The following is an 11,672-nucleotide window of genomic DNA, read 5'->3' as shown; positions in this document are numbered from 1 at the left end:
CAAAGCTCAACTTCCCAAATAATAAAAGAGTCTTCTTTTCTATTCCCTTCAGTTTAGGGACGTGTTTCTGGGATCAAGATCGGAAAGTTTTCAGATTATGATTAATTAAGAAATCAAAGGAACCAATTTGTTTGTCTGATGGCAAGTTCAACAAATTCTAAGGAGGGGGAAGGGGTTTTGCTCATGTGAAAGGAGATGGGTTTATTTTACTGTTCATGGACCCTGGTTGAGAGTAACCAAAGGCAGGATTGTCGATTACCATCTTTGGTTAATTTAACTAGTCCTTGGTAATTGGAGAGATTTCAGGCTTATGGAAAGAGCCCCTTGCAAATTGAATTAACATTATCTGGATTGATTTGCAAATAGAGATAAAGGAGGTGTCGTATATAATTTCGATAAATTCTTGGAAGTGATATGCTAAAAAATGTATGTATGTGTGCATGCATATACACACACATACATACGTATATATCTACATACCTACTGATATGGCTTGGATTTGCCGCTCTCCGAAATTATTTCTGTCAGCTCCATCCACTTTAGGAGGGCGACACGTATCATGCGGAGTCAACAGTTAGCAAACATGCAAACGATTAGTATGTGTGGTTACAACATAGCACGATCTCAGCACGCCAGAGAAGGAAACCTACAACCGCCTTGATCGGCAGATAAGAAAAGCGCATAACAACTCATCCGAAGATCGTGTGATTCGGATCATGCGAGAACAACACCCTCCTCTCTATATAAACCAGACCTAGGGATCCTCAGGTAAGAAACTCTTTACCATGCTCTCACTTCATTATTTTCGTTCAGATCTCTATTGCTCCCTCCTAAAACTCGACCTGACTTAAACATCGGAAGATTTTCTACCAGATACGTTCTAGTGACCCCCCGATTATTTTCTTTTGGTTGTAGGTCAAAGCCTGTACGATGCAATCCATCTCCAACCGAGCCGAGCAAACTTGCTTTGGCCTTCTAGACCCCTAGTTCTGCCAGGTTAGATTTTCGGCGACGACACAGACATATATACATACATGTATGTATCTTGACTCGGCTATACTGATGTCTGCTTAGATTCGGTTAAATCTCGATTAGACGATATGGGTTTTACATCGACGATTCGAGCTATTAGATCTAATCTACTGCCTCTAAACTATTTACAAACTAAAAAATTATGAGATTTGTATGCTTCCAACTAATGCAAGTGAGACCTCATTGCCTATCTACACATGATCGGATGAGATCGCCTCAAGTATAGTTAAGTATCTTTCTCTCTTTAACTACCTGCAAATATGCATATAATTTTAAGAACTACTATATAAATTTAAACAAAAATTAAAAAAAACAATTAATATAAAACATAAAAAATTTTGGAGATTGATATGTAAAAGCAAAAGTAACATATTTCGTGGGATACTCGTACCTTGCTGGCCATGACAGTTCAAGTCCCATCTTCTTTGCCGGTGGCCCGACAGTGGAACAGTGGAAGTGCTTGCCCGAGACTGTACTACTTGAAACTTTTATCCTACCACGTATCCTTTAATTTAATGCTCCTCACACCTTTACGAAGTCCCTTACGGCTTTAATTCGCACGCCAAGTGCCTGCGAGTTCCCTTTCCTTCTTGTCATCATAAAGAGTCACAGGATAAAGCGGGCGGCCATCATCTTCCCATCTACCCGTTGGGCAACGGTTTCCAAACCCGCCGATAGAATTTAAAACCTGGACATGCTTCCATCCATGGAGAACAGGTAAAGTCTCACTTGCTTCCTTTTCTACTAAGGCAATTGCACATCTTCTATGTTCCACTCCCTACCTGACAGAAAAAAGATTGCCATGGGCACTTGTGTAAGCAAGTGTTGCTCCAATCCCACCCTCCCTTTTGATCCTAGTCCTCCCCAAGATAAGCTTGTCATTTCTCAATCACCTTCCACTCCCACCAATCCCCTCCCCAATGATCACCCCAGTATGCAATCAACCCCCTCCTCTTCCTCCTCCACTTCTTCCTCTTCTTCTTCTTCATCGTCATCATCGTCATCCGCCTCCGCTGCTTTTTCTTGCACTAGTAATTCCACCTACTCTCAGTCTTCGTCGAAGGATCGATCTTTCACGAATGAGTTCTTGTTGTCTTGCGCAAGGGAGAATCCTCACATAATCATACTTGATCCCCATAAGCATTGTCCCTCAAAGCCTAAACCAAGTCGACATCCGGTGAAAGCATTGCCACGGCCATTCAAATTAGTTCAAGGCACTGCCGGAGCAAACCAGTCACTTCCAGCCAAGCGGGGACGTTCTACCTCACCACCAACACCTCTCGGCCGGAAGAGTTCCAAGACAGAGCTTAGCTCGGCAGTCCCTCCCACGTATAGAAAACTGAGCACTCCATCTGCTCGTTGGAGATCGACAAATGCGTTAACTGAACTGCAGGGGCGTGCGGTTGGAACGCCGGGTAATGCTGCAAGTAAGGAGAAGCTTCTGCGTTTGAGTCCTTGCAACTTAGCACACAGGCAAATTTCAAGCGTAGAGAAGAGGAGGGAAGCTTGCATGCACCAGATCCACCAAACGCACGGTCAAATGATTCAGAAGGGAAGCAGGCAAGTGTTTGCTCAAGAGAGCTCCAGGATTCCTCACATGGAGGACCTGAATAATCCTCTCATGTATATGGATTGCTTTATTTTTATTTGATAGGGAGTGTTTGACTGCTTGTGAGGACTGCTTTGCTTCTCGAAGTTTATATAAATCACCACCACGCAAAATACTTGCACATAGGATTTGTCATGTTTGCGAGAACAATGAGTTTGCCATGTTCTGTCCTGTATTTTGAACACCTGAGTGCTGTTTGAGAAGTAGAGGGAGGGAAAAAGAATGCTTGCCTGTAATTTAACTCCTGTGGAATAGATAGAACTTGTTTGCTTACTTTTATACTTGAATCACTGCTGAAGTTATGCAACAAAGTATAATAAACAAAGCTTGCTAAAATGCGACTGCATGCAGCAAAACTTTGTGACATAGACCTGTCTGGCCATATATGTTTCACTCAATTTTTGTTAACTTGGAGAACAGAAAATTCTGAGATGTCTTCAAATAAAATGGTGTGCTCAGTAAGCTTGACTTTGAGAAAGCCTGTGATAGAAGGTTCATTGGGAATTCTTTATAAATTCTTTGGAGAAGAGAGGTTTTGGGTAAACATGGATCTATTCGATGGCCTGGATTCTAAACTCAGGAAGAAGTGCATTGTTGCTGAATGGCTAGCCAAGTAATTGGATACATTGTAGAAATAGGCAGAGCAATTGTAGATCACTCATCTATAACTAATCTTAGTTCTCAAAGAGCAATATGGTTTACTTCGGAAAATATGAGGAGAAAGGCTCATAGTTAATTTCGATGTTGAGGTGCAATTTCTCCACCATCTCTATCACCCACTACTAACAAAGGCAGACTAGCAACCTCTATTAGAAAAGTTACTGCAGAGATTATCAGGATGGAAGAATCAAATGTTTTCATGGGGAGCAGACAGACACTGGTTAATTCAGAAGGAGCTTCTTGGTTATTGGTTAGATTTGTTAGGATCGAAGAAGCTTCATATGGTGTGAGAAACCATTTTCTGCTCCTTGCTCCAACTTGGTAAATTGGAAGGTTGTTTGCAAAAGCAGAAAAGGAGGCTTGGGCATAAAAAACTTAGCAGACTTTAATCGCGCTTTATTATCAAAATGGGCCTGGAGGCTCCTGCAAGATGGAGATGAACCATGGATGAAACAAATCAAAGCAGCATATTACTCTTTTTTTTTGAAAAAAAATAAAAGGAGACTAATGGGCAATGAGCCACATTAGCCATCAAGATTCATTAAGAAATCAGAGACTTATGTACAGGCCTCAGATGTTACAGCCAGAAGAGGAGAATACAGAGAATTTACAAAAAAAAGAGAAACAAAGTTCTGGCAGTAAAAAAGATGAAAACAACAAAAACACATTGTAGAGAAGATGGATAAAAAAGTTGGAGACTCAGAAGCAAACTCAAAAGCAGCAGGGATCAGTGAAAGCTCACGATGCTGCAAATCTCCATCATCCTAAAGAAGGCAGGCGGAAAAGCTTCAAAAAGAGGATCCGAAGAGCCGGGATCAGAGAGCATCCAAACCAGTGCAAGATAAATTCCATGATAGAGCTCAATCAAGCCTGACCAACTGAGGCAGCTGTTGAGGCAACCGCCAGTCGAGCTGGTATGGTAAGCCTCTTTTAACTTTTCCCATAATTTATAGAATCCTGGGAAATTTTTTTGGCCACAAAGGAGGAACAACTCATTAAACAGGTGAATGCAGCAACTCCAAGACCTCATCCAAAAATGCTACATAAAAGGTATTTTTTGAATTTCTTAGCCCTGTATAAGTATCCAAGATCTTCTCGGTGAATAACTGATATGAATCTAAACACACACCCAACTAAACACACGCCCACATGAGTCCTCACATATTTCCTCCGTTTAATTCCCGACTCATCATCAAGCTAAGAGTTTAAATCCATTCAAATCTAATCACAAATACCACAATCAAATCGTGGTCAGCTCCAATAGATCCGTGCTGTAGTGTCCCTTAACCACATAGATTATACGCCGAGTCCACTCTGACACCATTTCTAATAACTCAGAATTTTATCCAAAAAGGCTGATCGAATTTTTTTTTTTTTTTTTTTTGAGGGTCACGCCCCATATACGGAGTATGACATGGTCGTGCTACCGTAGGGTATTGCCCATAATAACACAAAGCCCATAATAATAATAAAATATTGCATGATAAAATTTGTCCCTTTTTTATTGAGAAAGTAGGTTTCGAATTCAAGTGAGTATAGGCCATTGCAAGTTGAAGAAGATTTGATATATGAAGAGTTTTCCTGGTGTATCATTAATCACAAGAAGCACTATTCCCCACGTGAAAATTCAGTAGAGTAACCATTCAGAAAGAGAGACAACTTAGAAACCCAAGGATGAAGTGCGTCGAGGCATCTGCAATTTTCTGAAACTTTTTGAAGACTCGGGTATACAAATTTTGAGGACAATTTTTTTTTTTAAGAAGGGAAGAATATGATACTGTTTTTGGGCGTGGACTAGCTGGGTGGAGTTGGCTGTGATCCTCACCGCAAGGGAGGGCAGGGCCGCGCGACATCGTTGGAGCCCCACCCCTCTTCTTTCCTTTCCGGTGAATCTCCTCGCAGGCGCTCTGATTTTGTTAGAATAGCACAAGGAGATCGCAGAATTCACAGTCTTCCTTCCTCTACTTGGGCTCGCAGTGCCCTCATTTGTGCCGCCGGATTCGTGGCTGCAGAACCTCCTCAGAGCGAAGGTAGGTCTCCGTCTCCTCCCGATCGACCCGGTGATGGATGGAATTCAACAAAGGGTCACCATAATAAGAAAGAAGAAGAAGAAGAAGAAGAAGAAGGGGAGAAGACCACTTACCTGGTGGTTCCTCGGCCACAACCGTAATCGGTCATCGACCGGAGCCGCCGTTGGGCCAGAGGCCCTTCCTTCCCTTCCCCCGGTGGGGCGGGCTTTCGCCGTTTCCCCTCCTGGAAAATGAGGGGAGAGCGATGAAGAAGAAAGAAAAACAAAAGAGAGCGAAGAAAAGAAAAGAGAAAAAGAGAAGGAAAAAGAAGAAAAGAAAGAAGAAGAAGAAAAAACAATGGAAGACCACATACCTGGTGGTCGTTCCACCGCGCACCGCGGTCCTCGGCCGCAGCCGCCATTGCTCGGAGGCCCCTTTCCTCCCTTCCTCTATTTCTCGATGGGGTGGGTCTAGACCCCCTGTCTCCGCCTACGAAAAGGAGAAAGGGCGATAAAGAAGAAAGAAAGAAAAAAAAATAAATATATACATGAAGGGAAAAAAAAAATCAAGAAAGAGGTCCCATCCTAGGTGCAACCATTCCCTCTCTACCTAATTTTTAGATCCTGGTCTGATTTATCCAGTCGGAACTTGAAGCTTGCTTAAGTGCATTTCGAATTGCTCAAAGATTTTTAATTTATATTTAGATTTTAAATAGCAAATAACAAGTAATTTATTCTTTGTTAAATGGTTTTGATAGGTGCAGCGGATTTATCCAACTGAACCTAGTGATCTTTGGACGAACAGTGATAAGTGACTCTAGTACAAACTTTATTAATTTCAAATTACTGATTAATTTTAGATATAAAATTATAAATTATATTTGACATGATTGATCGTGCATCTTCTTAAAAATTTAGGATCAAGCATATGATTGTAAATATTTCATATTTTTGGCCAAACAACATCCTTATTGAATACATTATTGTAAATGATTTATATATAAATTATGATTATGAAAAATTGCATGAAAATGATATATGTGGCATGATTATGCATTTTAAACTTTTGCGATGTGATTTAGTATTTCCAACCTATTAAAAAGGTATGATTTGTGAAAAATATGAAATATTTTTCAAGCTCTCAAATAGCTATGACTCTCTCCTCTATAAATGGAGGCCAATCGATACCCTGTAAATGGCATCCAATGAAAATAACCCTCTGATAGGATTAAAGTTGGTAACAAATATAAACTATAATATATTGTCGATTATGAAGACGACCTTGTCATAGGTTATAGTAACCATAGCGCGAAAATCTTTAAGCATTGTTTTGATTAAAAGTATAGATAAATGGCAAACATTTGACAATTATGGATATTTTAAATTGCACCTTCAATTTTACAAACTTGCATGATTTGTGCATACATGATAGGTTTGCTACGACAGTTTGTTATTATGTTTATGAAATATTTTATTTTACAGTATAATTCTACTTTCAAAATGATGCATTGAATCATGTAAAAAAAATTATGCTTGATCCGGTAAGGTGATGCATAGTTACTTACTGAGCCGCAAAGCTCATTTATCTCCTTATATTTTTGGGTATTTTAGATAATTAAGATTGAAAGGAGCGGAGAAGAATAAATGAATGAAGAATGAAAGAGTAAAACTTGAAGCATAGTTGTAAGCTATTAATAAATACAATTATATCTATGAATTCATATATTGGATTTAGATGCTCTGCACTCACTTCTCTTTATTTAGCAAATAAAATTAGACAAATTTTATCATGCTATATTTTATTGTTATTGTGGGCTTCATGTTATTTTGGGCAATACCCTATAGTAGCACGACCATGTCGTGCTCCGGATCTAGGGCGTGACACTTAGTGGTATCAGAGCGAACTCGGCCCATAGCCTATGTGGACTAGGAGGCATTGCAACACAAGTTCATGGAGGCTGATCATGGGCCGATCGTGGTGCTTGTGATTAGATTTGAATAGATTTGAACCCTTGACGAGAACGTCGGAGCTTGAATGGAAGAAGTATGTGAGGATCCGTGCAGGGATGTATTTAGTTGGGCGTGTGTTTAGTCCCATATTAGTTACTCGCCAAGGAGATCTTGGTTATTTATACAGGACTAAAGAACTCAAAAAATATCTTATAGCGAGTCTTTTTGGGTGAGATCCTATGTTATTACAAATAGTATTAGAGTGGATCCAGCTCATAATCTATATGAACTAAGGAAAACATTAGCATGAATCTATTAGGGTCGATCGTGGGACAATCGTGGTGCTTGTAATTAGATTTGAATGGATTTAAACTTAGCCTGACAAGGACGTCAGAGCTAAAACGGAAAAAATATGTAAGGACCTACACTGGCATGTGTCCAGCCCACATCGATTATTTGTTGAGTAGTTCTTGGGTACTTATATAGAATCAAGGAATCCAAATAATACCTTTAAGCTAGCTATTTTGGGTGAGGTCCTAGGCTATTATAAATAGTATCCGAGCAGATCCAATCCATAATCTATATAGACTAGGGGACACTGTAGCACGAATCTATTAGGGCCGACCACGGACCGATCGTGATGCTTATGATTAGATTTGAATGGATTTGAACTCTTATCCTGACAATAATGTTAGGACTTGAACAGAGGGAGTATGTGAGGATATGCAGACATGTGTTTAGTTACATATCCGTTATTCATCAAAGAGATCTTGGGTACTTATACAGGACTAAGAAACTCGAAAAATAGATAATACCTTCAGGCTAGCCATTTTGGATGAGGTTTCGAATTGTTACAAATGGTATCAAAGCGGACTCAACTCATAATCTATGTGGATTAGGGGACACTACAACACAAATCCATTTAGGTCGACCACATGCTAATCGTGGTGCTTGTGATTAGATTTGAATGGATTTGACCTCTTAGCCTGACGAAAACGTCGGAGCTTAAACAGGAAGAGTATGTGAGGATCCGTGCGGGCATGTGTTTAGTCCCCCATCAGTTATTTACTGGATATATCTTGGGTACTTATATAGGATCAATGAATCCAAATAATATATTGCAGCTAGCTATTTGAGGTGAGCTTCTAGATTGTTACGAAGATGCAGCACGTCTATAACACCACCGCAGTGGGCTAATGCCTGGCACATGGAAATAAGACGTGTTACGTTTTTTCCTTTCTCTATATCTAATGTTTGTGTCCATGGATATATATATTCATAATGAGTTGCCGTGCAATCATCCGCTCGGCATGCCTTTCCTTCCCCCCTTCCCCCCTTGGTCAGACTGGTTGACAGTACTCCACACGCCGACGCGTGTCCACCATACCAGTAGAGTAGGAAGGAGGCTGGATGGTATGGATTCGGTTGGCCCGACACCTATCGGCGCGGGAGAATGGTAAATGCGGGCCCTCGGGTTTCTCGGCCCTTTTCACGAGCGGGAGGCTTCTATATTTCCCTTTCAGGTGTGGTATGTAAATGGTTAGTCCCCTCTCCAACTTCTTGGAGCTTCCGATATTTTGGTTCCAAAAAAAAAAAACTCGTCAAGGCTTTTTCCACGGTAGCTTCCACTATCTCATCAAGTTGAGATATAGGAAAATAGAAACAAATAAATGCATATCTATCTTTTCCATGGGCCCCGGTAAGGATCCGTTGAATAACCATAAGAGTTTACAAACTTTGAATAAAAGGAAAGCGCTTTCATGGCATTGCCTCATTTGAGCACAACTTATATTGATTCCTTCAAATACATTTTATGGCATAGGATGGTGGAAACAAATGATGCATGCTTATCTTGCCAACTGCCAAGGAAGGCTGGATTTAAATCCATCGAAAACCCGTTAAGACCCAAAGAAGCTAGAATAAAAGGAAAGAGCTTATAAAAGACCGTTACCATATTCCAATAGGTACCGATATAAACAAATAAATGCATGGCTATCCTGCATGCAGCCGCCCCTTGCCGTACACTAAAGACTTTGTGGAGCCCCATAGTGGACCTAAATTGCATCTTCACCATGAAGGCTATCCAAAGAGCTTAATTAGCCACTAAATATCCAATCATATTTAGGGTGCCAAATGGCTTGGTTGATAAATGTCACCAAGTGCTGATATTGGTGACTTGGGTTCAATCTTGCAGTCACCAACTTCGGCTAAACATCTTCCCATTATAGTTCGCCGTTTAGCATATAACAAAAATGTGATTCAAAATATGTTTGTCTTACTTATCTTAGAAGCTTCGACATACTAGTAGTCTAGGGAAAAATATGGCAAAAGAGGATAAGGAAACTAACAATTCGGCAGATTAATCACTCAAATTACATGGTTTTTGTAAGAAGCTTAGGGCAAAAAAATGGAACATATATAGGTTATATATGCTTATATAATATACTACACACACACAACACTCAAATACATACATATATATATATATATATAATTATATTTAATATATATTTTTACCACACTCGAGTTTTCATATTTATGTATAATACTATAGTTAATAAATCTCATTCAATATTTTTGAAAAATTGCACCCCCTCTCCCTGTTCCTGGTCCCTTGGACATTTTATAGTGGCACTTGAAACTAAGCATTTTTAGAAATGACAGTTTCATTGCACTTTATTCATCCTAATCAGCCCATCTATCTGCTTCGTTAATTTCTTCCAATCATCTACTCCATTCCTTTTAATTTATTATTTTCCTCTTGGCTTTCTCTATTTCTCCTCCCCATCATCTTAACACGGAGCTTCCTTAATCCACCAACTTTTCCAAGCAATTAGAGCTTCTTGAGCGGAGGAGACCGATCAATGTGTGGAAGAAGGGAAGTTCAATGGGTCGTAGTAAGTCCTAGCAATATATGTTAACCTGTTATCTGCTTCAGGAGTAAAAAGATAAATTTATAATTTTAAGCAATTTTTTAATTCAAATCAATATGATTTGGCTAATAACGTCAGCTAAACCATTATATAAAACATATTCATGCAAAAATAATATTTTCTAAGGTTATGCAATATACATATCAATTTTGAGATGATATTCACGTAAGTTCCAAATGTATATGAAATTGAATAAATACTCTCACAAAATTGCTATTTGTATCTATATTATAAATGTTTCTTTTACATGTTTATTTGTTAAGGGTATTTCCGTCATTTTAATTTTAAAACTGCTAATTTCTTATTTATGTTAGATGGTATCAGTATATATGCCAAAAAAAGAAAAAAAGGATATATATGCAAAATAAGTATTTTATGAGGGTATACATGCAAATATTAATTTTGGAAGGGTATTCATATAAATTTCAATATTTAGGAAGGTATGTATGCAAAAAAAATCTAATTTTTATTAATTAAATAATAGACATTCAAATAATATTACATAGCCAGTGCAAATTCACTTTTTATGAAGATCTAGTTCTAGCATAATAAAGAAAAAGAGAGAACTAGTTCTAAGCATAATAAAAGAAAATAGAGCAAGAGAATTAATCATAACAAATAAATATAAACTTTGGGATGTTACTAGCTATCCTTTCTTAGATCAAGCCATAGTCTTTAAACTCTAATGAACTCAAACTATAACAGTCGGTCCACCTGTGATCTCCAGATGATCATAATAGAGCAACCTCACCATTACATTGAAAATCACTCTCTATTCAACCACACTATAAAATAAAATACCTAAATATGGACAAAACTTAAACTTTCACATATTTATCGTTATTTTGGTCATAGTTAATAGCCAGCACATGCCTGCAATCTATTTGCATAATATTAATGTATATGCACACATTCAAATGTAATAAACATGCAAAATACTACTACCTCTGTAAATTATATTAATGTAAAACTGCACACACTAGAATCCACTTGCATATAATAATATGCACCAAATTACTACTACCTATACATGGATAATATAAACCTACACAATCAATAGTATCGGGTCTCTATTGTCATAATTAGTTATATTATGAACCTCTATTCTAGGGATGTAGTTCCCGACAGTAAAATTGGCCAAAATCTAATAAATGACACAGCTAATAAGATTTGACGAAAATGTAGACACAATTAAAAAGATCTATGCACACATAATATCTTTCTACACCCAATTAATTCAATTATGCACGTGCAATATTCCTAGATGAATACAATTGCTATCACCTTGAACATGGATAATTAAGTTTGAACATAGTTAATAAAGATCTAAACACATTCATGTCTTGAGTAGCAATTAATTTAAATATGTGCACATAAAATGTCTAGCAAACACAATTATTGTCACTTCGAATATAGTTAATTCAAACATTGACATAGTATCTATCCAAACACTCTTGATGCCTTTTTGTACATGGTTAAC

General features: G+C 38.3%; 2 protein-coding genes across 2 annotated transcripts; one reads left to right on the top strand and one right to left on the bottom strand.

Moving 5' to 3' along the window:
* Positions 1–1,436: 1,436 nt before the first annotated feature.
* Positions 1,437–2,914, top strand: LOC120108229 (putative protein TPRXL). Its single transcript, XM_039121803.1, has one exon. The coding sequence runs from the start codon at positions 1,799–1,801 to the stop codon at positions 2,681–2,683; it is 885 nt and encodes a 294-aa protein (XP_038977731.1). The 5' UTR covers positions 1,437–1,798; the 3' UTR covers positions 2,684–2,914.
* A 1,954-nt stretch (positions 2,915–4,868) lies between these two features.
* On the bottom strand, positions 4,869–5,829 carry LOC103718706. The gene is made up of 3 exons (XM_026809117.2): positions 5,684–5,829; positions 5,445–5,554; positions 4,869–5,358 (listed from the first exon to the last, which is right to left on the bottom strand). Exons 1-3 carry the CDS (start codon positions 5,729–5,731, stop codon positions 4,962–4,964), a joined length of 555 nt encoding a protein of 184 aa, XP_026664918.2. The 5' UTR covers positions 5,732–5,829; the 3' UTR covers positions 4,869–4,961.
* Positions 5,830–11,672: the final 5,843 nt, after the last annotated feature.

This window comes from Phoenix dactylifera, unplaced genomic scaffold, assembly GCF_009389715.1.
Source record: "Phoenix dactylifera cultivar Barhee BC4 unplaced genomic scaffold, palm_55x_up_171113_PBpolish2nd_filt_p 001232F, whole genome shotgun sequence".
Taxonomy (NCBI): domain Eukaryota; kingdom Viridiplantae; phylum Streptophyta; class Magnoliopsida; order Arecales; family Arecaceae; genus Phoenix; species Phoenix dactylifera.
This window is presented reverse-complemented; position numbering and strand designations above follow the sequence as displayed.

Excerpts from the sequence above, each read along its gene's own strand:
- LOC120108229 (XM_039121803.1), top strand. The coding sequence starts at position 1,799 with ATGTTCCACTCCCTACCTGACAGAAAAAAGATTGCCATGGGCACTTGT.
- LOC103718706 (XM_026809117.2), bottom strand. The coding sequence starts at position 5,731 with ATGGCGGCTGCGGCCGAGGACCGCGGTGCGCGGTGGAACGACCACCAG. Across the intron at positions 5,555-5,683 it reads CGCGGTGGAACGACCACCAG|GAGGGGAAACGGCGAAAGCC; the intron begins GTATGTGGTCTT and ends CTCATTTTCCAG. Across the intron at positions 5,359-5,444 it reads TGTGGCCGAGGAACCACCAG|GTCGATCGGGAGGAGACGGA; the intron begins GTAAGTGGTCTT and ends ATCCATCACCGG.